Raw genomic sequence first — 25,519 nt, forward strand, 5'->3', positions numbered from 1 at the left:
AAAGCTTGAACTTTTGCCCCCCAAATCTGCTGCTCGCGAATTTTCGGTAAATTTGCGGGAGTTCGATGATTGCGGATTTACCGAAAATCCGCGAAATCCGGGAGCGGAACGGATTTTGCGCCCATGCTTACCTGGGACCCCATCTCTGGGGTCTACAGAAGAGGATTGAGGGAGTGCCTCAGCACTCTCCCAATGGAGGATGTGCAAGTGTCTGAGGGAAGTGGATGGCTACTATGGTGTTAAATACTCTGCCCACAGGAGTGGGCAATGGGTGAACAGCTGCAGACTCCTGTGGGCAGCATAGAAGATGCTGCCTATTTTGGGGAGCTGGCTGGGACAGCCAGGGATGGTCTCTCTGGGCAGCCCCCAGTCTGTTACAGCATCTGGGGTGCCCAGGTTGGACTTGGCTGCCTCAAAAAGCAGAAAGTCTACTAGACACCAGGGGCTGCCCACCATGGGTATAGTTATGCCCACCTCAATAACAGAGATAGTCTTTTGGCCCCCTTGGGGGCATATGGGGGTAATAAACACCAAACACCCCCCTGGAAGGGCAGAAAGCCCACTAAACACTCTTTTTGTTTAAAATAATAATTATAGGGAGTGGGGGCTTCCCATTAAAGGCATGGCTATGACCCGTCCCTAAAACTATAGTAAAAGTGTCACTGCCCCCCCCTGGAGGCCAGATAAGGGTGATTACCCCCAATCTACCTTCTGGGGAAAAGAAATGGTACAAGACAACAGTTAATGTTTTTTCTTTAAATATGAGTGTAGGTGAGGCAAGATGGCGTCCTCTGCAGTGGCTGTGTGAGTAGGCTGTGGACTGCCTCGGTGTAACCTCTCACCTGTGGCCGACTTCACCCATCCAGGCGTGGTGGTTTGCTGTTGCCGTGTCGAGATTCATGGTGGCTGGCATCTGAGGTGTCCTTTGTGGGGAATAACTTTAGCGAGAGTCTTGGGTGGAGAGGCAACACAGCGTCGGGGGAAAAACAGCGTCTTCGGTGGTTTCGCTGACTCGGCAGGGACCTGGAGGAGGAACCACGGAGTGAGAACGGGAAAAAGTGCAGAGCGGAGCGGAAAGTGTGCAGAGGTGAGCGGTGGCCGAATCCCGGCTATTCCTTGGGCTGATTTTTGGCTTTTTTTTATTTTGACCTCGATTCGACCTTATTGGAGTGAGAGACAGAGCTGGGAGATTGCTCCAAAAGGTAGAGGGGCTAAAACTCACGGCGCTGCGGCAAATAATTCTGTCCCTCCGGGGGACTTGACCAGTGGGGCTGGTACTCCTAAGGCTGCCCCGAATTAAAAAAATGGGGCCAAAGAAATACCTGCTCGCTGTGAGGGAATGAATATGTGGGGGTCTGTGGCACAGTCTATGGCAGTAGGCTCGGTGGATATAGTTGGGGGTAACGACCCTGACACTGTGGGACTATTGAATCGATCCCTGCAATCGCCAAGGAATGGGCAACAAGATATCTCTAAAAAAGACTGCGTAGTGCCTGTATCTTCTATAAAAAAGTGGCGTCTAGTGGCAAGGTGGGGGTCTAAGCCCAAGTCAATCAAGTAAGTCCACCCTTGAATCAATCAGACACTTAATGGTTCGGAGGGTAAGAGAGCCCCTGGTTCATTGATGGCAGCGAGTGATGTTGTTATGGGGGATGCCGCTACTAGTACTATATCAAGTAATATTGTGGGGTCATCAACTGCAGACAATGTGGATACTATTATCTTAGAAGGGCAGGTGCAACAATGGCCCCGGTGTGCAGGAAAAGATGAGCGATGTAGATTCTGCTGGGTCAGGTGGAAAATGTTATTCCATGTCGGACCTTTCGACTGTTTCCGGAAATGTTTCAGAGAATGACAACGATGATAAGGGCAATGACAGCCTGAGTGTAGCCGGGGACTGCGGGGATGAGATAGACTCTCACCTAGGTGAGGATGATTCCTCTTTGGAGCAATCTGCAAACCAAGAGACTGTGAGGAAAATACAAGAACATGGGGAACAGATATGAGGATACCTCTGGTCCAGCCTATCTGGAATAGTACACTTGGTATACACTCTGCCCAGTCAGAATCAGCTGTTGGTAACCCTGGTGAGGGCAGTGGTGAGATATCGCTAAATACAATTTATGAAATTATAATGGCCCACAGGGAAGAGACAATGGCAGAAGGCCTACGCACACAGGGGGCAGTGCGTAAATTACAAAATACTAACCATCGAATTGTAAAGTCTTGCGCTGAGATAACTACAAGGGTCGTGGAGGCAGAAGAACGTATTTCCGGGGTAGAAGATTCATTGATAAAACAACAGTCGACCATCATAGAGTTACAAAAGACTAGAGTGGACATTGATTGGAAGATCACAGGTAGGGGAAATAGATCAAGACGTAATAATCTTCGTATTTTGAATGTACCCGAAAAGCGGGAGGGTGAAGATGTGGGACAATTTGTGGTGGAAATGTTTAAAGAGGACTTCCCTGATTTAAAAGACTGGAACTGGGAGACGGAGGTTATTCGTGCACATAGATTCCCCTTTGTTATACGTACAAGAGTGGGTGGGTCTGTTGGAAAGGCACAACCTTGTGCTATTCTAGTTTGTTTGAACAACTATTTGCTGCGCAAAGCATTATACGATCTTGCAAGGCCAGATAAGCGTTGGTCGGGCAAGGGCTGCAAATTTTTTGTGCACCCTGATTTTTGTCCTGCTACAGTGAAGCAAAGGTGGAGATTGCGGCAACTAATAGCTTTTCAGGCTGAAGGAGGGCAGGCCTTTTTACTAAATCCCGCCAAGTTAAAAGTTATCTTTAATGGAAACACTAAGTACTTTACATCAGAGATGGCGCACAAGAATATTGGAATACAATGACAAACGAGTAAGCGACAACACAGGACAAGTTAGAACATCCCTTGTGACTAGTTAGCAGGCCAGCTGTTCCCTTTTTTTGGGGGGGGGTATCTTATTTTACAGCATATTGCTAATATGTGTGCAATATTATGATATGTAGTGGTGTATAGCAGTCATGATGTAGTATATACAGTATAGTAGCTGCTAGGGTTTTTTTGGGAGGAGGGAATGGGAAATGCAAGGTGTAAGGTGCTGTAATTAATCTAGATAGCTAGTTGGTAGTATAAAATAAAAAAGGAGAAAAATATGTGGGCACCAGGGATGAACTGCTGAAGTGTTTTTGTGACGGATGGGCCACGGTGAGGGTTACGGGGGGGGGCAGTACACAAACACTCCCCATTACTGAGGACATGGTCCTTACGCCTCGATTTGGGTGGGGGGTGTCGTTCGGGTTTGGGGGAGAGTGGGGGGATGGAGGGCTTTGGAGGGGTTTGGGGAGAAAAAGAAAAATAAGTCATGAGTACATATTTCTGATTAAGCAACAGGTGAATGTGGCTCAGGGACAAAATGTATGGAGAGTAGATGACGGATAAAGGTATCAGACTGGGCTCTTTGAATGTTAGGGGCCTAAATCACCTCAATAAAAGGCAGCGTGTGGCAAGCGAATTGCAGATGCTTCAGTGTGACTTAATGTGCCTTCAGGAGACTCATGTAGCAACGGCCAAGAGAAAAGTGTTAGCAGAGCTGGGGTATACGGTTTTGATGTGTACTGAACAATCAATTACATCAAGGGCGGTAGTAAGTTTGGCAAAATAACAGATGGTTAGCTCTGGTAGAACATTAGCTGATAAATATGGAAGATGGACCATAGCTGAGTGTATTTTTGGAACGTCAGATTTTACAATATGTTCTTTCAATGGCTCAAATTTTGATGAGACAGCGGTTTTAGAGCTACTTAATGTTGAGCTGGCGCTATGGCCAACACCCCTTATAATTTGTGGTGATTTTAATATTCATCCTGCACCCAACTGTGTTCGCAATCCGAACTACAGGTACACTGGCAAAAAGCCAAAAGAATACAAGGCTTTTCAATTGCTTGTCAAAGCACATGGCCTGGTCGACGCTTGGGCTATGTTAAGGGGAGAAAACCCAGGGTACACTTTTTATTCATGCACGCATCAAAAACTTGTGAGGCTCGATTATTTTTTTTGCTCCGGCTCATCTTTTGAAGGACGCCAAGATACAAGTGTATCCAAAGGTCACTTCAGATCATGGTCCCCTTATATTGACTCTGGCTAGCGTTCAAATAGCCTACAAGCCACGTTGTTTTTCATTTGATAGGAAATTATTATTAGATGAAAAGTTTATTATTCATATGAATAAATGGATTGAACATTTCTTTCGGATTAATCGTGGGAGTGCAGCTGTAGGATATGTGTAGGACGCTTTTAAAGCGGCCTTTAGGGGGGAAGTTATTAGCCATGGTCTGTATAGGCAAAAGAAAGTTAGTAGTATTTTGCAGGCACTGTATCACACACTGAGGCATGCAGAAGAAAAGCTTATGGTGGCTATACATGATGGTGTAAATATCGGAGATTTTGCAACAGAAGTTGCTAGATGCAAGTCCAAAGTAAATCTGCACTGGAGTCAAGAGGCAGCTAAAAAGCATCTAGTGAATCAGCAATTGAACTATGAATATGGAGAGGCAAGTGGTCGATGTTTGGCACAAAAGGTGAGCGTTAAGGAAGCAGCTCAGAGAATTAGTGCAGTTTGTGATTTGAGGGGGAATCGGGTAGAAACGGAGGCGAGGATACTAGAGGTTTTTAAAGATTTTTATGAAGTATTATATTCTGGAGTAGAATATGATCAGCAAAAGTCTGAGCCTCTGTTGCAGCGTTCCTGTGAGCGAAATTTAGATGAGTTGGAGGCGGAGAAGTTAGAGGCACCTATAACTAGGGGTGAACTAGAAAAGGCCATAAATAAATTAGCAAACGGGAAGGCAGCAGGGCCGGATAAAATACCGCTGGAGGTGTATAAAACTTTTTTGGGTGTCCTGCAGGAATATCTGTTGGAAATATGTAGAGAGGCTCAGGCGGGGTCATCTCCGGCAACTTGGGATGATGCAAACATCATTGTTTTCGTGAAAAAAGATAAGCCTCCGGAGATCCCGGCCTCATACCACCCCATATCTCTCTTGAACGCAGATGGCAAAATATATTAAAAAATCCTAGCAACTAGACTTGCGGAGGTAGTAACGCCACTGGTATCAATTCGGCAACATGGTTTTATACCTAAGCGGGGAACAACGAACCATGTCAACAGAGTAATAACACTTCTGGACTACGCGAACTGTAGAGGGGAACCGTTTAGCCCTATTTTATTAGATGCTGAGAAGGCTTTTGATCGTGTTTCTTGGGGGTTTTTGTGGGCGGTAATGCATCAACGGGGGTTCAAACAGCATTTTCTTACTGCTATACAAACACTTTACCGCAAGCCATTGCATAATGGGTCTTGAGTCCAAGACATTTTTAATTTCGCGTGGCACAAGACAAGGATGTCCTTGTTCCCCTTTACTGTTTTCCCTTTATATTGATCCTTTTTTAAAAATGTTATAAGACAGCCCCAAGATAACTTCAGTTAGATTGCAGCAAGATCAATTTCGCTTTCTTGCCTATGCCAATGACGTAGCAGTAGTAACAACAAATCCAGCAATGGTTATGCCTGAAATAGAGCAATTGGCGGTACAGTACGGGGCAGCTTCTGGCTACAAACTGAATTCTACAAAGACACAAATCTTATGCACTAACATACATGCATTTGTGGATCAAAGGGTAGTGGAGGAAGTGGTTTATTTGGGAACAGGATCCGGGTTTGTCTGATGGCCTTGGTTGAATCTAATTGGGGGCGGTTGGTATAAGAGACTCGGAAACAATTGGATCGTTGTGAGTGCCTCCATTTGACTATGGTGGGAAGATGCAATGTTCTTAATATGATGATCTTGCCGAAAATATTATATTTTTTTTGGGCAGTCCCTTTAGAGATCCCGCGAAGTACTCTTGCTCTTTTGCAGTCGATATGTGCCAGATTTATATGGGCTCAGGGCAAGGCACGCAGAGCAATGCGGTTTAAGGCCCTACCTAGGGAACAGGGGGGATGGGCTGTTCCAGATTTTACACTGCACTTTTACGCATGTATGATGCAACATATGAATATACTTTTGACTGGTGTTGAACCAGCAACTAGGGTGGAATCCCCCTCCATCTATCAAATGTTGCTAGGCAGTGATGCCAAAAATTGACTGTTCATTAACGTGGACGGAAGTTACTATAAGCGCACTCGGTTTAAGGTTATTATTGCTGCTTACAAAGTATGGTCAGTTGTTAAAAAAAAGTATGGGGTGGAGAAGATATCTTGGTATACGCCATTAACAGCAACTACTCTTTTTCCATCAGTATTTTCTGACCGGATGATGTGTAAATGGAGGGGCAAAGTTCTGGTAAATGACATGAAATCTTTCGACCAATTAAGTGATCAATTTTATTTACCTCGGGCTGACTTCTTTAAATATTTACAAATTTGTGATTATTTTTTAAAAGCCAGATGGAGAATTCAAGCTAATCCCCTTGTTGAGGCAGTCAGGAAAGGTTCACGGATCGGCTCACGTAATACTTTAATGTTGGATACATTAGATACCGACTTGGAAGCTCAAAATCATAAATGGGACAACTGATTGGGGTGTCAGGGTATCCAACTGGAGACTTCCCTAGAGCTGGCTGGGTGATTATTCATGTCAGCAAATCTGCAAGCCCAACATTTTAAAACAGTGTTCAATTAATATTACATGCAAGCCAAATTGTCTGAGTGGGGTTGTATAAATGGGGCTAAGTGTTTTGGCTGTGGGATCGAAGCTGCTGATATTGTACATGTATTTTATTCATGTAGGCACTTATCCACGTTTACAGGGCATATAGAGACATTTTTGGGCGAGATTTTGGGGGTACCTATACGATTATCTGCCACTCAGGTTCTGTTGGGGATGGAAAAGGGATCAACAGTTGATATCTTACCCATACATTCTGTATATTTGATTTTTATTGCTACTGCCGTTGCAAGGCTCTGTATCGCATCAATGTGGCTACAAAATGACCCCCATCTTTTGAGTTATGAAGGGCAAGATTTCTGTCAACTTTTAATTTGGAATATAGCCTTTATGCCATGAAAGGCAGATGGAAAAGGAAACTAGGTTGCCAGATATGGGGGACAGTTATGAATTATATGGAGGTATAAAAGTATTGTCTTGTGCTTTCATTATATTTCTCTCTCTTAGTTTGAATGATTGCATTGTTGTTTGTCAGATAGTAGCAGCTATAACAAGATTAGCTGTGATTAGTTTTGTAACTATAGGTTACGGATATCTGGGATTAATGTATAATTCTGATATGTAGTACTATGTGTTCTTTTTGCCTTTGCTGTGAACTACTTTTTCTTTGAGAGACATTATGTTATTTGTTAAATATATGAATATATTTGTACTCATGGACTTTAATAAAAAAAACAAAATTGCAAAAAATATGAGTGTAGGTGCTACCCACCATTGGCATAGCCATGCCCCACCCAACAAGAAAGATAGTATTTCTGCCCACTGGGAGGCATATGGGGGTAATAATCACCCCCAATCTGCTCCCTGAAGGCTCCATAAAGCATACTACAAGCCAGGGAATGTTATATTTAAATACAGGGTTGGGGACTGCCCAGCCTGGTCATGACTATGTCTCCACTCCAGGTAAATGCTCCCAATCTGTCCCCCTGGAGGGGGCAGGGAGACCCCTAGAAGCCAGAGCACCTTTAAAAAATATATATTGGGGTGGAGGCTGCCCACCATGGGCAGGCAATGCCTTCACTTACAGCTAAATGAGGCAATAGTCTTTCTGTTCCCTTGTGGGGAAGATTGAGTTCGTTATGCTTGATGTGCCCCCATTGGGGGCAAAAAGCCCAATAGAAGCCAGGTACAGTTTCTTTTCATAAATATAGAGGTGAGGTCTGCCCAGTATGGGCATTGTTATGCTTGCATCCCAAGTAAATTGGGCAACAATCTTTCAGCCTCTTCTGGGTCAGATGGGGTCATTACCCCTGATATGCCCATGGTGAGGGCAGACTCCAGGGAAAGTTTTTCTTTTTTAACTTTAGCACTGGCCCAACATGGGCACTGCAATGCCCCACTCCAACAAGACAATTAGTCTTTATGTCCTCCCTGGGGATCTGTATGGGGTAATTACCCCAATATCTGCCCCCTGGTAGGCAGACAGCCCACTAGAACCCAGGGAGTTGTTTTTTTAAAAAAGGGTGTGGGCTGCCCAGCCTGGGCATGGCTATGCCTTCAGCCTAAGTAAATAGGGAAAGAGTCTTTCTGCCCCTCCTAAGGGGCAGATGGGACAATTGCCCCCAATCTGCCATACCAGAGTAGGGTTGGCTGATAACCCACTAGAAGCTAGGGAACATAGGGCTGTGGTCTGTCCATCATGGGATGGCCATGCCTTCATTCAAAACTAAAGAGGGCAACAGTTTGTATGCCTTGGAGAGGTAGATTGTGGCAATTGGCAACGACTTGTCCATCTGGGGGAGCAGAGAGCCCCATTTCCGTTAGAGTACTAAGTCCACTCACACAAGTAGGGTAGCTCTTATATCCACACAAGTGGGGTGATGCTGAGGGGTAGAAGTTTGTGGATTCCTGAAGTTTCCATCACAGAAATGTAATGAAAATGTTTTGCGGGTATAAAAACCTCATTGATTCCACACAAAGCACACCACCCTGGACTCCCCTAATTGTCTAGTTTTCAAAAGTGTGCAGGCTTGATAGGGTTCCCTGAATGCCGGCTGTGCTAGAGCTGGAAATCCACATATACCCATTTGTAAAACCTTTACCTTGTTGCGTTTTTGGCCGTTGCATGTAGTGGGCACTAGGCCTACCCACATAACTGAGGTACCATTTTTATTGGAAGACTTGGGGGAATGCTGGGTGGGAAGAAGTTTCTGACTTCCTGCAGATTCCAGAACTTTCCAGCAAAGAATTATGAGGAAAATGTCTATTTTTAAGTCAAAGTTTGAGGTTTGCAAAGGATTCTGTGTAAAATAACCTAGTAAGAGCCATTCAAGTCACCCTCATCCTGTATTACCCTAGCAGTCTAGTCTTCAAAAAAGTAAGGTTTCTAGAATTTCCTACTTGTCTGCTTTGCTACGGCCCAAAATCCACAGCTACCCACATTGCAAAAAAAGGGTCCGTTTTGAGTGGACAAATGAGATGTGTCCATGTTGCATTTAGGGCCGTTTCTTGACACGTCTACTAGGCCTACCAACACAAGTGAGGTACTATTTTTATCTACAGACTTAGGCGAATGCTAGGTGGAAGAAAGTTTGCTGCTCTCTGCAGATTTCAGAACTTTCCAAACAGTGTTTTTTTTAAAATCAGTGCAAAAAAGGGTACGTTTTGAGTGGAAAAATATGATTACCCATGTTAGATTTAGGGACGCTTCCTGTTGCATGCACTAGGCCAATCCACACAAGTGGAGAGACAATGATAATATTAATAATAATATGAGAACAAGAAAAACATTATTATTGTTTTTATTATTACTGTCATCATTATTGTTATTGCTATACCATTTGAATCTAACTACGTTCTCCTCAATGTTTAATTTTTTTGACTGGCAGGGAACTATGTATGACAGTATAGACTTCCTAACAACAGAAGAAATGGCATAACATTTCGATGTTAGAACACAATTGTGGGGAAGGATGTGTTAATTTTAGTTCCAGAAACAGACCTTTATTATATAACACCCTTATCAAGCAACACAGCATGGTCCTGACAGAGATAGGTGATAGTAGCAGCGCTGCACTGGATTATCAATGACATATTTACCATTCTGACTGTTTCCGGAGCTCTGCAAGCTGGTGGAGGCGCTTGAGTGCTTTTTCCTGTTTCCTTTCATCTTTCCATGACTTTGAAGCAACATTTCGAGCAAATTCCCTTTGCTTTAATTCTTTTAATCTCTGTATAAAAAAGGAAATCAAGAATATATCATCCAAAAAAGTATACAATAAATATTGACAATTTGAAGGCTTACAAAAGAGAGCATGTCTGTAACCTACTCATGAAATATGAATAAAGGATGATAAAGGGTAGGGGTGGATAGAAGGCGAAAGAAAAGTAGAGATGAAAGGATTTCCCAAATAAGGAAGCATTAAAATGGATATTTGAGCCACATTCACCTCTGAATATAAAACGTTGACCTCTCCGGAGCACCTGTTTCACCATATATATGTATCCAAACATACACTATTCGGCTTTCACAGTCTCAGAAATAGATGTGATTCACGGACCAATATTTTGTAAAGACAAAATAAATCAGTAACGCTTACAGTATTATCTACCTCATTTAGAGTTTGAGAGTTACAATGGTCTAAAGGACCATGATAACTTTTCTAATACTGATGCTTTATCCCCCATTTATGGATATTTGAATTATAGAGGTGCTTTGCTGTTTCTTCATCAATGATGTGGATAAACAATTCCAAATGTGTTTCCCCTTACCATTAGCAAATTGTTGGTTGTAAATGCAAGGCATAAAACTGTAACATCTTGAAGTTACCATGCTACCACATGTGATTACTAATAATTCTTGAAAATCTCTTCTGGAGGTAATACAGAGCGCAAACCTAATTACACATGGATTTTATTAGCGAAGAATATGGAAGAAAGCCTAAGCATGTGAATACCCTATGAGGTACAACACACTTCATATATAGAAGTAGATAGCACTAGTAGTCTAGTAGTCTTAGACACCTGATTTAGAAACACTATTGTGTACACAGCAGTGAATTTGGTGTGCAACACAGCACTTTCCAACTGCAATGCCCCCCAAAAATGATTCAAAATGCATTGGAGCATAGCCAAGAAAATCTAGAAGTTTCTGCATGATCTTCAGGCAGCGTAAATTGTAACTATGGGGGGACAACCACTGCTCTGTGTTTAAGAGCCAGGAAGAACTTGGGATGGCAAATAAAAACTCTGTATAAACAAAAGTCTCAAGTGACCACACTCAGAGTCACTAATGCCACAACATGTTTAGGGCATCTGAGAAGGATTCAGTTGCATTAACAATGGGGACATAAACTCCAATTACCTTACATTAGGTAATTGTCTCAATGAGTCAAATAATTTAAGTGAGACTTAACCTAGAGTGAGTATGTGTGTTAACAGTAAATATACATAATTAATGTATGACAGTAGAATTCTGATGTCACTGACCATGTCATGAGTGATATAATGTGTGGTCATAAGCAGTGCATTGTGAGAGCGCAATTTATAGTTAGCTAAGCTAACTAGAACTGCTGAATTTTGTACGAGTGAAATGTCAGCCCAACTATAACGTCCCTGTAACCTTTGGTTTTTCATTGAATTTCTAAGGTTATTTTATTTCTATTTCCTAACTATAATGTCCCTGTAACCTTTGGATTTTGAAATAGTGGAGCGTTATATAGAAAGGGGTCAGGGCTTTCTACCAGCTCTCAGGAATTCCTCTGTCGGACTTACAGGAGGTACCAGTTGGCTTCTTGGTCCCTCGGGAGTCCAGTAGACTTCATCCTCCAACCAGTAGTGCACCAGGAGCAGTGTTTGTAGAGTGGCCTCTTAGCAATCCTGCTGTGTGGGACTTACTGGAGGTAACAGAGGGGTAGTTAACCCCAGTACCTCCCGTATTTATTTTATTAATTTATTGGATTTGTAAGGCGCTACAGCTACCCATAAAGGGTTTGCTGAAAGTTTCTTGGGTGGGAAAGCCCGCTTTCTCTACCACTCTGCAAACACCCCTCCTAGTGCACTGCTAGTTGGAGGATGAAGTTCCCTTGGCTCTTTAGGGTCAACAGTACATCCCACACAGCAGGATTGCTAAGACCTGGCAGGAGGCCATGCCCCTTTTCTCCACCAATCTGCAACCATGCCTCCTAGTGCACTACTAGTAGGGGGATGTAGTCCCCTTAGCTATTGAGGATACTTTGAGGCCTACGACCCCTCCTGTTACCTCCAGCAAGTCACACACAGTGGGTTTGCTGAGAGGTTTTTGGTGGACAAGCCCCTTTTCTACACCACTCTGCAAACACTGCTCCTGGCACACTACTAGTTAGAAGATAAAGTCCCCTTGGCTCTTGAGGGTCCGTGGGGGCCAACTAGCCCTCCTGTTAGCTCCATTAAGACCCACTCACCTGGATTGCTAAGAGGTAATCAGAGGCCATGCCCGTTTTCTACACTACTCTGCAAATGCACCTCCTGGCGCACTGCTGCTTAGAGGCCGGAGTTCACGTTTGTCCTGAGGCCCTCAGGAGGCAAGGTGACCTCATCCCCCCACCAGCAGTGCACCAAGAGGTGTGTTTACAGAGTGGTGGAGAAAAGGGGTGTGGCCTCTGAGGACCTCTCAGCAATCCCACTGTGTGTTGCTTACTGGAGGTAACAGGAGATCTTATTGGACCCTAAGGAATCTCAGCAGCCAAAGGGACTTCATCACCCAACAAGCAGCCTGCTAACAGGTGTATTTGCAGTGTGATGGAGAAAGGGTGTGGGGCCTCTGGTGAGTTGTTTTTTCTCTGTATTTTAGGGAGGAGAGCCATGCCATGTGCCCCCCCTTCCCTGGAACACATTGTGCCCCAGGGACCCCATCCCACTAAGGCCTGCCTTTTTTATTTTATTCTATTGAAACGGAGAGTGCCAAGCGCCCCCCCCCCCCATGGGCCATTTTTCGACCCAGGAACAACATCCCCTTGGGTCAGTTCCCTTGCTTTTTTTAAAGAAAAAGGGAGGGCGGCCACATCCCCCCCCCCCAGGCACATTTTGGCCCCAGGGACCCAATCCCCCGGGGCCTGGCCACTAGGCTGGGTACCCTGGTCCTAATCCAGTGCACCCACAGCAAATGTTGCAGCCCCTGACATTGCTTTGGGATCCAGGGAGCTGTGGATCCCAAAGCAATGTCTGTTTCCCTGCTCGCTTCACAGTGGGCAGGGAAACACACACTGCTCCACTTTCAGAAAATGAGAGCATTTTTGTTCTCACTTGCTGAAAGCAGAGGGTTTGTTATAACTTGGTCAGAGTGGTGCTCCTGCCAAGCCACTGCAAGCTACAATGTACAGTGGGTGGGCACCCCAGGACATTGCTGGAGATGGCCCTGGGGGATGGTGTTTCCCAGGGCCATCTAGGGCTCCAGGAGGTAGGTCACGTGACCCCCCTCCTTTGTTAAGTAAGCATCAGGAAGGTGGTGGTCCCAGAGCAGGGGGGAAGCAATGAACCCCTTCATAAATCTTCTAGTACCCCGGGGGTTGAAGGTCCCTAGGGCTGCGTTGGGGGGGCAGAGCCCCCATGCATTATTTATTTTAGCCCCAGAGAGGTGGTGGTGTTCGGGGCTGCTGGAGGGCCTTCCCTGCACTGTTTAAAAAAACCAATGATGTATGTGCCCGGGGAGAAGGTCATCCCTGCGGCTGCGGGGGGCTGAGTGGGCCCCCTCATTTACATAGAAAAGTGCCCTGGGGAGATGGCGGTTCTCTGGTTTTGATAAGCCCTGGGAGGAAGGCCCTGTGCACAACCTCCTATATTTATTGTATGCCCCCTGGACCAGGCCCACCTTGTGGTTATATGAAAGCAAGCACTTGCTTTAAAAAAGATCAGGATTTTATAGACATTAAAAATAAAAATGCTGTTATTCCATGGCAGTGTCTTAGGGGGGACCCAAGACCATAGCTTGGGGGTTAGGGTATTCCTACCCTGCCCCATTTTTTTATTTTCTTTATTTTCACATTTGTTTTGGGACTGCACAGCTCATCTTTTTCACGAACGCTTTGCGACCAGAGATATCACTATAATTTTCATCTTAGATTTCTCCAAAGCTACTGAACAGGTTTACACTAAATAAGCAAAAGGCACTTACTTGAACCAACAGCTACCTCCCTGCCCAATTTGTTGCAAGTGTGTAGATGTGATTTAAGGTTGTTATGGAAACTAACATTACCAATTCACCCTTATTCAAACCACAATGTCTCAGTCCCCACTGCATGGATCACAGCCACACTTTCCATGACACAGAACCTACCTTGACAATTTTGGGGGGAAATTTCATGAAGATTGGTCAAAGGAGACCAAAGTTATAGCCAAGACTAACTATAACTACCTACTTTTGACAGCCAATAAGTAATTAATACATATATGTGGAAAATTAGAGAAATTGATGTACATAAACAGCGTTCATTTCCCTTTTCCCGCTCCTCTCCCTGTAAGCACCATGAATACCGTAAAATGTTGACCGCATCGCTCCGCCAGCAAAAGCCCGCGCCCATGTGTATAAGACAGCCATTTTTAGGCACCCTGGCCTTTTGCCAGCTCATTAGAATCACCGGTTTCTCTTCTGAACGTATTCGAACCCCCCCCTCTCTCACATGCATAGACCATGAAACCCTCTCCCTCTGCGCGACCCTGCCCTGAAAGGCAACCCTCCTGCTTGACCCACACAAACCCCCCCATTTCCTCTTGAAGAAGCATCCTTCGCCTCGGATGACATAGCCCTCCCCAGCTGCACCTGACTACCCCCGCTCTCTCATGTACGGGTCATAAGACCTCTCTCTCTGTGCGACTCAGTCCCTGTGCACACCCTGGCTCTTCCCCCCCCCCTCCCCTTCTCCCTCACACGGGCAAGTCATAAACCTTCTTCTTCTGCAAGACCCTGTCCTTGGGAGTCACGGCCGCGCCTGACCAACACCTCCCTTCCTTTCATGAATAACCCCTCTGTTAGTAAACCCTCCCTCCGCGATTGACTGTCCACACATGTCTGAGGTCATCGCCTAAGCCAGGAGATACTGTTTACTGCTTATTGTATGGAATCACTCCTCTTCAAAGGACCAACTATTGATCCTGGCCACGCCACCCCCTGGGCTACGATCAGGCGCACACATCCTAAAAATTGGCGGAACACTCAGCTGCGTAATTACCCTCCCCTCTTATCAGCAGGTCAAGGGTCCCTATTGCGAACATATGTGGGGTAGGATTGACACGAGGATTATGGGGATGTCTTTTCCGTGTTTCACAATGTCATGATTGTAATGTTTTGTAAGGTATAAAAGACGAGGTCTCAGCTCACTTGTTAGAGCACCTCCTGAAAGACACTGTGTTTCGTGTCCGAAATGACAGGCTCTCCTCATGAGTAATAAATCCTGTTCTTGTGACTCCTGCTTCCAGCGCCCGTCTCTTTATTTTGGTACTATTCAGAATGGAAACTAAGAGGCGACTTGCGCCAGCCGCCCGGGCATCGATACTAGTCTGAGCTCGCTTTCAACATATAAATATAGATATATATCCTTATCGACCATAAACACTTGCCCTAACAAAATACCCTTGCCACCTGAACACCCCTACCCACATTATACCCTGATAGACACATGCCACCCAAATACCCCACCTACCCTAAAAATACCCGTGCTACTCAGATCTCCTTACCCACCTTAAACCCTAAAATACCTCTACCACCCAAATACCTCAACCCCCCCCTAAACCCTGAAAACAAAATATTCTTCCCAACCCTAAACCTTTTAAAATACTCTTGCCACTCAATACCCCTACCACCCCAGAACCATGATAAGGCCTTGCTAATCAAACTCCCCTACTAAACCTAAAAATACCCTTGCCACTCAAATACCCTTACCCACTCTAAACCCTAAAAATAACCTTTTAAAACCAAATACCTTTACCCACCCTAAACCTTAAAAACACCCTTGTCACACACATAACCCTCTATCACACTTGCCACCAAAAAAACGTACCCACCCTAAACGTACCCTTATCACCCAAATACCCTTACCACCCTAAACCTTAAAAACACCCTCGCTGCCCAAAAAACCCTTACCCACCCTAAACCCTAAAAATACCCATGCCCCCGAATACTTTGACCCATCATAAACCCTAAAACTCCCTTGCCACCCAAATGCCTCTACCTACCCTAAACACGGATACACCCTTGAAACCCAAATATCCATAACAACCCTAAAAATACACTAGCCAATCAAATACCCTTACCCTACCTAAACCCCCAAAAATACATTTGCCACCCAAATCCCCTACCCACCCTAAACCATCAAAAAATACCCTTGCCACCCCAATACTCAGATGCCACTGTTGGTTAAACACCTTTAATTGGTGTGAGTAGTTCACAGCAATCCAATCGCTTCAGTAGTTCAAAAGCGTCCGTTTCTGCCGGACGCGTTTTGAAGTGTAAAATCTCTTTCTCAAAGACACGGACGTGATGAATGTATGCACGCCATGGATCTTCTTAATTTATGCAGATTAGCCCACCCTGGATGGGCCGCCCGTACCTGACAGAGCGAGACATTCTGGGCCCTGTAGTTCATGGCCGATCGTAAGTCAATCCTGCACCATTTACCACCGCATATTTCAAGCCCACAAATGGGCCTCAGAGCTCCAGGCCCACTCTCAATCCAGTATAGCATAAATTAAAGGTTTTTAACCAACGGTGGCATCTGAGTGATTTCCAAGCAAGGGCAACCTTTTGTAGCAACGATATATATATATATATATATATATATATATATATATATATATATATATATATATATATATATATATATATATATATATATATATATATATATATATATATATATATATATATATATATATATATATATATATATATATATATATATATATATATATATATATATATATATATATATATATATATATATACATATATATATATATATATATACTATATATATATATATATATATATATATATATATATATATATATATATATATATATATATATATATACATACATACATACATATATATATATATATATATATATATATATATATATATATATATATATATATATATATGTATATATATATATATATATATATATATATATATATATATATATATATATATATATATATATATATATTTATTTATTTATTTATTTAACACACAGAGTTGCCTGCTAAGAGAGGACCACACCGGGTAAGTTTTCAATCTTGCAGCTTTTTCTTGAGCGTTGGCAGGGAAAGAACAGACATTGTTGTTGCAAAATAGTCTGGTCGACGCATTTCGTGCATGGATAGCACTTCTTCATGGGGTTCTGGGCTTTGGCAGAGAATGAAGTCGGCAGTTTTTCAGCAGACCTTTTAAAAAGGAGTTTCTCCGCCCATGTGGGCATGGCCACCACTGTGGCCTGATGCTAAACGTAGTGCTGAATCTTCTTCCAGTGAATCACCGTGGTTCAATCCTGCATCCTGCAATTGTTTCCCAAGTGGGTGCGCAAACAGCATGTGCGTTTCTTGAGATGCCACTCACTTCACTCAAACGCACTTCCCTGCCTGCGGTAGAAATGCCGGTTGACACCTCTGCAGGACTGCACACAGCGCAGCGGGGTCACTTGCGGCTCAGGTGGTGCCGCAAATATCAAACACAGAGTTGCCTGCTAATTGCATCACACATTATATCACACATGACATGGTCAGTGACCTCACTGATTACATAATTGATCACATCTTAAATGATATCACTGATTACATCATTCAGTGGGTATGTTTAGCAAATGTTTCTGAAAGTTAAAGATATATTCAAAGCTACTGCACAAGTTAAATTACTATTCTTTTTGTACTATTAATGAGTGAAATTCTCAGTTGCGCTGTGACTATCAGATTGGGGGTGGGTGCATGAGTGGCTGTATATATATATATATATCAAAACAATAACCTTTCATACATTGAGTGATGCATAAAATATAAAAAAAAGAAGCAGGGAACTTTGGGTAGTTCCAAAGTTTAGGTAGAGAGCAGCACCTTTATAGAGCACCCTACAACACCATAGTCACTCTGAAGTTGGTTACCTCAAATGTCTGTTTCTCTAACAACGTACATAAGCATAGGATCAGCACGGTGCCATCCATGTCAAGATAGAAAGGGACAACGTAGTTTGCCATTTTTACAGCAAAGTCTTTAATCATAGGATTAGCACAGTGCCATCAACGCTGAGCTGTAAAAAGATAAAAGCCATTTACCACTCCAGGCACAAGATTACAGCTTTGAACGAGTGAAATACCAACCAATCCAACCTGAAATCTATAAAAGTAACCCCTTGACACGTGTTTTGCTATAATTATAGCTCTTCAGAGAGGTTTAGCTTTGTCCAGACACAAGGGAGCTATAAATATATGTAGGTTATGGTCATTTGTTGCAATTGTTGTAAAGCACAGGAATTTGGCACGTTCACTTACAAAATGTATAAGAAAAATAAGAGCGATTGTAATGGTCAAACATCCTGGAGAGTTTTGGATCACCTTTCTCCTATGTGCCGCTGCATGGTGGATTGACTAAATTGGTAAAGTACATGAGTGGTAAAGAAGCACCCTTTGTAATGAATGTATGATAGTGTTATTGTTTGGTTCCTGCCACGTTGTGAAGGCAGTTTCCAGATAATAGGAGGTTGGCAGGTGGAAGAACTTTATGCACTAAGGAAGGATGTGGAGATACAGAACACGCAAACCGAAGTCGGAGAGTGGGCAAAAAAGATCAGAGTGTGCGTTTCAAACAGTGAAAAAATTAAGCCTGTGGGAAGTGAAAGTATGCTGGTAATGTACAAAGGAGGAGGTGGAGGAAAAGTAAAGGTAAGGCAGAAATGGGAAGGAAGTAAAGTGTTCTTTTGATTGAAGAAGGAAGGAGGAGGTGGAGTGCCTCTTGCTAGTGGTCTAGAAGCAGACAGTATTTTAGATTGAGGGGATAAAAAAGAATGGTCTGTATAGGTTAGTGTGTCTGATACTGAAATGGAGGGGGCGTGGAACAAGGTGGGAATCGGATGAGAAGCATGATGCATAGCAAAGGGTTGAGAGATTTAAAAAAAGGAGCCGGAACTGAGATAGTGGTACATAGTTAACAAGAGGCTGGCAAACAACTATAATAAAGTTACTATTAAGGTCCTGCTGGATAGTGAATTCTTGTATTTCAATACTCAATACTATTGCACTAAACAGTGGCTCAGAAATAGTGAATTCAAGGTTTAGGGTGCAAATGTAGCTGCATAGACATATTCACAGTTCCAAACGCTTTCCTGTGCTATTGTTCCGTTTCACTGTTGATGGGATGACAAATGCTTAGGTGGAGGTGTTCATGCCTCCGCCATTCTCGATGCAACCTGTCTGCCAAACTGCTGCTCTGGTGGGCTGTTACTAAAATGTGGTGGGAGGAATTTCGGCAATGCAATGCCAAGCAAGCTACTATGTTATGGTTGCCTGCTCAGTATGTGTTTTTAAAGAAAGAAACTGCTATAAAGAGGCTTTCCCCCAAAGAACTAAGACTATGGCATTCTGGGGGTGTTCTCCGAGTAACTGAAAGAAGTTGTTTATTTTTCCTGTTTGCAACCACCTTGCCTTTCATAATGGTCATGAACATATAAACTGTGTTCGGAGGCCAAAGATTGGGCCAACAGATGCGACTCCACCGCTGGAAACACAGTGGACGAGTGCAGCCAGTGTAAGCCTTTACCAAATAAACTGTCAAGGAAGGCATGGCAGTGCATATCTGGTTTGTAAACATGATCAAACTGTTATCGATTAGGCTGTGGCCTTATTTTATTACGGAAAAAGAAACTGTAAGAGAACACATTTTTAGTTGGAACTCCCTTGGCAGATTCCAAGCTAACTACTCGAATAACATAATATCAATAAACATCTCTTAGGTCAGCGCCAAGCGACCCAAGATTTGGGTTAATGTGTGCTTTGAGTAGGTTACATTTTGATCAAACTATTATTAGTGAGCTATGAAACAAGTCCCGGTTTAAAAAAGAAATAGTTGGTAGAGGCAAACATCCTCTTTGATTATTGACATCAACATTGATGATTGACTGGCCAATCAAAGGGAAATACAACGGCTGATGGGGAGGGAAAACTCAAAGAAGTCTGCCTGGAAAATGCCTGCCATTGGGGGATTTTTTCATAAAGTTTACTTGCTCTGTTCGTCATTGCTTTGGACCTTTATGTTCTTGATCTCCTATTTATATTGCTGTTTGAGTATCTGCTTCTTCAACAAAATCGAATTTCTCTCTGACCCCTGTTTATGCTCCTCTGTGAGCTCCAACTTGTCATAGATGTGGCTCTGATCACTCTGGCCGCCAACCTGGCTTGTGAATTCTTTCTATCATCAGTTAAAACATACATGTGGAGAAGTGTGGCTCAGGGGTTAGAGGCGGCAGACCCGGAAGCTAAGATCGGCCCTGGACCAGGGTTCAATTCCCCGCCTCGGTGGGTCTTGGGCTCAAAAATTCCACGGACTCGATAATTTTCGCTCTGGTGCCTACTCGACTCACGGGTTCACACTATGCGACACTGGGCAATAGCTTGCTTAATCTCCACAACGGCCCCTCGCGGCGGGATGCCTGGCTTTCACCTTGTGGGTACCCTGCCAGGGTTATCTCACAGGGGAATACCAGGACGGGTTCCCTAAGCAAGCGCTTAGATACCGACCTCGGTCAGTGATTTGCGCTATATAAATACATGTACATTTACATTTACATATACATCAATTTTGAAGGTCTGGACACAATTGCTGCCAGGTTGTTGATTATTGTACCTTTTATGTGCTTAGGTCTGGTCCTCTTTTGTCTCAGCGAGAGCCAGTATCATTTTACATTATACATATTCAACTCTTACCACGTGCAAATGTAAAATTATTTTGTGTTGGTAAACCTGCAAGGACGATCTCTGACAATAGATTTGAGTTTAAAGCTCCATTCTGAACTTCAGAATTAAAATATATAATCTCCCAAAACCTTGAAATACTGACCTATTAAATGGATAGCAGGGAGTACTTTATGGATTTATTGTATGGGATTACTGTATTCTTTTGCATGAAAAGTACACTAATCCTCACTGTCCATTGATCAGTAAGGTGAAATATTAGTGATGCTTCTGAACCTATATATTGGTGTGCCTCAAAGAGGAACTTTAAGGATGAGGTACATTGCCATAAAGCATAGGCAAATTATAATTCAGTTACTCCATATGGATTATTTACCATACATGTCATTGTTTATCAGCACTGTAATGGTTAGGTCAGCGCTTACATATGGTTTATGAGGATGTGCAGCATATGTGAAGAACCCAAAAACCACATTCTTGATTGGTTGGACATATGGTGAATATTTCCCAAAGTTATTCACTCACTGAAGCTAGCTTTATTATTCAGTGATTTTCTTATCCCTCTCAATAAACTTCTCAAAAAGGTTATTAAGAAACCTCATTAGGCCCCAATTGTTGATGTTTTTTTTTACTTAAGACCCCAGCCTTCCTCTAATGCCAGAGCAGGCATCGGATTTGCCTTAGATCCAGATGGCTTATTTTTCGCCAAACAATCGATGTCCAATTTCTATCTGTTTACAGTTAGCCTCTGGCATTGTGTCAGTTCTTCTCAAGTCTATTACTTCTTCTCTGTCTGAGGGATATGTGACAAAGATATGCAAAAAAGATGTGGTATTCCCCATTGAAAAAAGCAAGCATGGACCTCAGGGATCTGAAGACTCTCAAACGAATTATTTTAGGTCCAGTAGTTTTCAAATTGTAAACTTTCTCTAGATGGTATCAGAAGTATGAAAGATATTGGCTAGGATTATCATTTGGTATATACTAATTGGAAATTTCGTGGTATTAACTTGTTGTTTTCTTTGTGGAATCGCCCCTGAGGAGATTCTATGGGCATTATCTACCAAAAGGTACAGTAACAGAACCCATTGCTTCTTACTCAGTGTGGAAGATGAGTAGTTGTGGTTGGAAAGGTCATCAAGGGGTCCTATGTGGTGCAGCGCAAAGATGGCCCACCCTTTATATGTCACGAACAAATCACGGATACTTAACAGATACATGAATGTGAACTTGGCACATGTTTCTTGTGTGGTTTAATGAATTGGTGCACCTGACAGTGTTATTAAAGATTGAATTCACTGTAGGATTAGCGGATACTCATTGTTTGTTTTAGCAAAACTGATTGATATATTAATTGAAGTCTTGATGAAAATAAACCATCCTTACTTAGTAGATAATGTACTTACTTTAAATATTAAATTCGACCTTCATAATGTGTGCTTTCATATTGTGAATAACATTTATTTATTAGAAAATTAAATAGAAACTATCCTCATATATGAAGAATGTGATTTTCCTTAAATAGATAGAGTATGCAATGTGTGCATTAATATTTCATTTATCGAATTTAAATGTAGTTTTTAGCCATACTTTCACAAGATTATTTTAAAAGATTTACCGTACGTTACTTGTAATGTGAATATAATGCACTAGAAACTTATATTCATGTGTGTTGTAATGTGCACACATATATTAAGTTGCACCATTGAGTTAAGGCCTTAATTTGCTCTGACTAGACCTGTGTTTTAAAATACTAAATGAATAATTTGTTTCCATTTTCTGCTAACGTTTCCTGCGGGTATTCACGTGCTCTTTAGTAGGAGAATAGATATATTATAGTACGAGCGATAGAAGAGAGAGGTTGTGAAGAAGACCTTGATAAAAGAACATGAAGACCAATAGCATCAACTGAAAGGCTTATTAAGCAATGTTGCAATTTAACCTGTGCATGAGAAGGAGATGTCATTCCCATGTTCCTCTAATGTTGCAGTTTTGCACATGAGAAACAGACGCGAACAATGGACCCCTGAAGGTGCGTATAAGTGGGTGTTACCTAGAAGACTCTTGTGTGCTATAATTTAGTGTTCACACCATTGGAGGTGAGACCCCTTTTTGACATACCTTCAGAGACTTTCCCCTGAATGCTTAATAACACTCTGAGAGGTTTGAACCTCTATGCTTACTTTGATTCTATACTAAGTGTGGATTCGGCTAACACTTATTCTCTGACCATAGAAGACTCTTAACCGAGCTTCTGAAATGCTGACAACTTCCTTACTTAACCCCTTCGATGCTGATGACGAGCTCAGCTCGTCATCAGCCACGGTGGGCGTGTGCGGATGACGAGCTGAGCTCGTCATATAACGCGGCTTTTAGAAAAAAGCCGCGTAGCGGAAAAATAACCGCCGCAGCGATGCGGTTAATTTTCTCTGCCTACATCTTATTTCCTTTATGGAAATTCTTGATTTTGAGATTCGTTTGGTTTTTAGGGTCATTCCTTTTGCTGGAACTCTACCATAAGTGCTTTAGATGTATCCATGTATAGACATCAAACCTTGCGACTCTTTTCTGAGCAACAGATACTTTTTTTAATCTTTTACATTGTTGTGACTGAATTGCTTGTTTGCCTTACACGGGTCCTCCTACATTTATTTCTCAGGTTGGGACTACCTGTTGGTATTTTGTAATTTTATCGAATGGTGTTAAGAATTGTGTATCTAACTTGATTTTGAATTTGTATTAACCCATCTTAACTCAAGCTACCACAGTCTAGCCAAATGAGTTGCACTGTTAAATTAATTTGATTGATGTCAATAGTTAACTCACATCACCTTGCAGTCAGACAAAAAGGTCCATCAGAGGACCAATGGTAAGCAAGTCGGCCCAGAAACGTCTGCATCATATACAAGAAGGTAATATTGAGATACAACTGCTTATTCATTATAACTATGGTTACAACCACTTATTTACTATAGTGCTTAAATCAAGTTTGATCTAACCATTTTAAATATATGTCATGGATCATAATTTAGCATTTTATATGGGAAAGGGTAATTTGTTAGGCTATGTGTTTAATCAGTGTTTCATTGTATACATTGTTTTACTCATACATTTTAATGTTTTGGTAGTAAACATTCTATTTGCTTCAAGAATCAAACCAGCTATTGCCGCTTGGGTTTATAGAAGCGTGTGTTATGTCACAATAAACCTTGAATGCATCCATTTAAATTCACTGCATTACTCAACAGAACAGACTGCCAGGCGAGTTGAAAGAAGGAGGGGGATTCTATTTTCATTTTAATGCTCATAGGAAGTAGACCTCCAGACTTGCATTCCAGTGCTGTGTAAGACGAACAGACGATGCAGTCTTCAGGAAATGTCCTCGGGTGACACTTGGCATGTCTTAGCTGTCACTGAGAAATGCTTGCTCAGTCGCACACATATTCATGAAGACAAACAGAGGTAGTTTCTATCTGTCAGGGATGCAAAGAACATTATGGAGCTACGGCTATGCCTGAGAACTGATGCCATTTCAGCAATTTGAGAGAAAAGGCGGCAATCTACAAAGATACTGGTATTTTACTAAGAATAGTACACCTGACTGTATTTGGTGCTCTAATGACAGCTGTGCATTTCAAAGGAAATGGATAAAACACAGCACTTACAGGTTCTACAGTGTCTATTTCTCTTTCTCTAGAATATACATTTACAAGGCTAGTATTTATACTTGGGAAATCCACACGTTTAAAAAGGTAGCAATTAGAAATGCAATTCAGAAAGTTATATTGCACTTGTGCCTACATTGTGATTGCCAAAGCATCCCATCAGTGGTGGTGGCGGCTTCCGATATGAAGTGGGGTGGGCTCAGGGTGGCGGGAAACAATAAAATAATTAATAAAAGTACACTAACCTTTCTGCTGCCGGCCTCCGCCTCTGTATACTCTGCTTTCACCCCTCGCCTTAGTGTTCTTCTGCTCCAGGAACTGCAGTCCATGAGCACATGCTTCTAGACTCCACTATGGCCAATCCTAGGGCTTCTTGAGAAGCACTGGGATTGACCTGAGTGGGCTTGTTTTCTGCTCCAAAGGGGACTGGAAGCCTGCGCCTGCTGTTCTCTCCACCTGGCAAACCAGCTCGGGTTGGGGAGATTTTAGCGTGCATGTTGGTTTGGCTGTCCTGAGATGGCTGTCCAGACTGGCATGCACACTGACAGCAGTGCCCTGTGCCCGCCACTCCTGCTGCTGATGGCCCCACCTCTAAGACTCAGCTGACAGCTCAGGCTCCTACCGATAAAATAAAATGATAATAAAGCAGTTTTATTAATTTCTTCATTATCATTTAATTTTAAATTTTGAACTGATGCCTCTAGCAGTGGGGCGATGCCTCTCCGTCAAAATGGAGGAGCTGCCCAGCAGTGTGACCTTTGGTAAGGTCTGGCTTTAGTGCTGGTGGTGCCCTGTTGAACTTTATTGGTTGGCATCGCCCAATGAGTTACTTCTCCACAGATTCCCTCACTTCCACCCTCTAGCCATGCCCATCATCTGTCTATAACCCCTCTTTCTCAGGCATTTCATTTGTTTTGCAGCACCACGCATACCAGTGTAGGGTGTCTGAGCACTTCACATAACACACATTATAAGGAGTCAGTGAAACACATGTGTATAAATCAGTGTATAGGAAATGTTACAAAAAACAAAAATTACTTAATGTGTTGGAGTCACATCGTCTATACTGGTAGACAGTATATTTTGAGGAGTCCATGTTGTGGAGGAGCTCAAATTCAGAATTTAAAACGTAATACAGTGGCTCAGGCTGGCTTTACTATCAAAAGTATCTCTGTGACAAAAGCAGTAGCCCATTGAGCTATCTACATAAACTACAGTTCTGTGATCTGCATGATACACTTTACTTGCAGAAATAGAGAACTT

At 42.7% G+C, this 25,519-nt stretch overlaps 1 protein-coding gene across 1 annotated transcript in view; it reads right to left on the reverse strand.

Moving 5' to 3' along the window:
- The window catches only part of ZNF804B (zinc finger protein 804B), a 938,225-nt gene that overhangs the window by 34,829 nt on the left and 877,877 nt on the right, over window positions 1–25,519 (reverse strand). The window contains exon 4 of the mRNA XM_086941827.1: window positions 9,759–9,889. Coding sequence (XP_086797953.1) covers window positions 9,759–9,889 — 131 coding nt within the window. The remainder of the gene's footprint in view (window positions 1–9,758; window positions 9,890–25,519) is intronic.

Source organism: Lissotriton vulgaris, chromosome 10 (assembly GCF_964263255.1).
Source record: "Lissotriton vulgaris chromosome 10, aLisVul1.2, whole genome shotgun sequence".
Classification (NCBI taxonomy): domain Eukaryota; kingdom Metazoa; phylum Chordata; class Amphibia; order Caudata; family Salamandridae; genus Lissotriton; species Lissotriton vulgaris.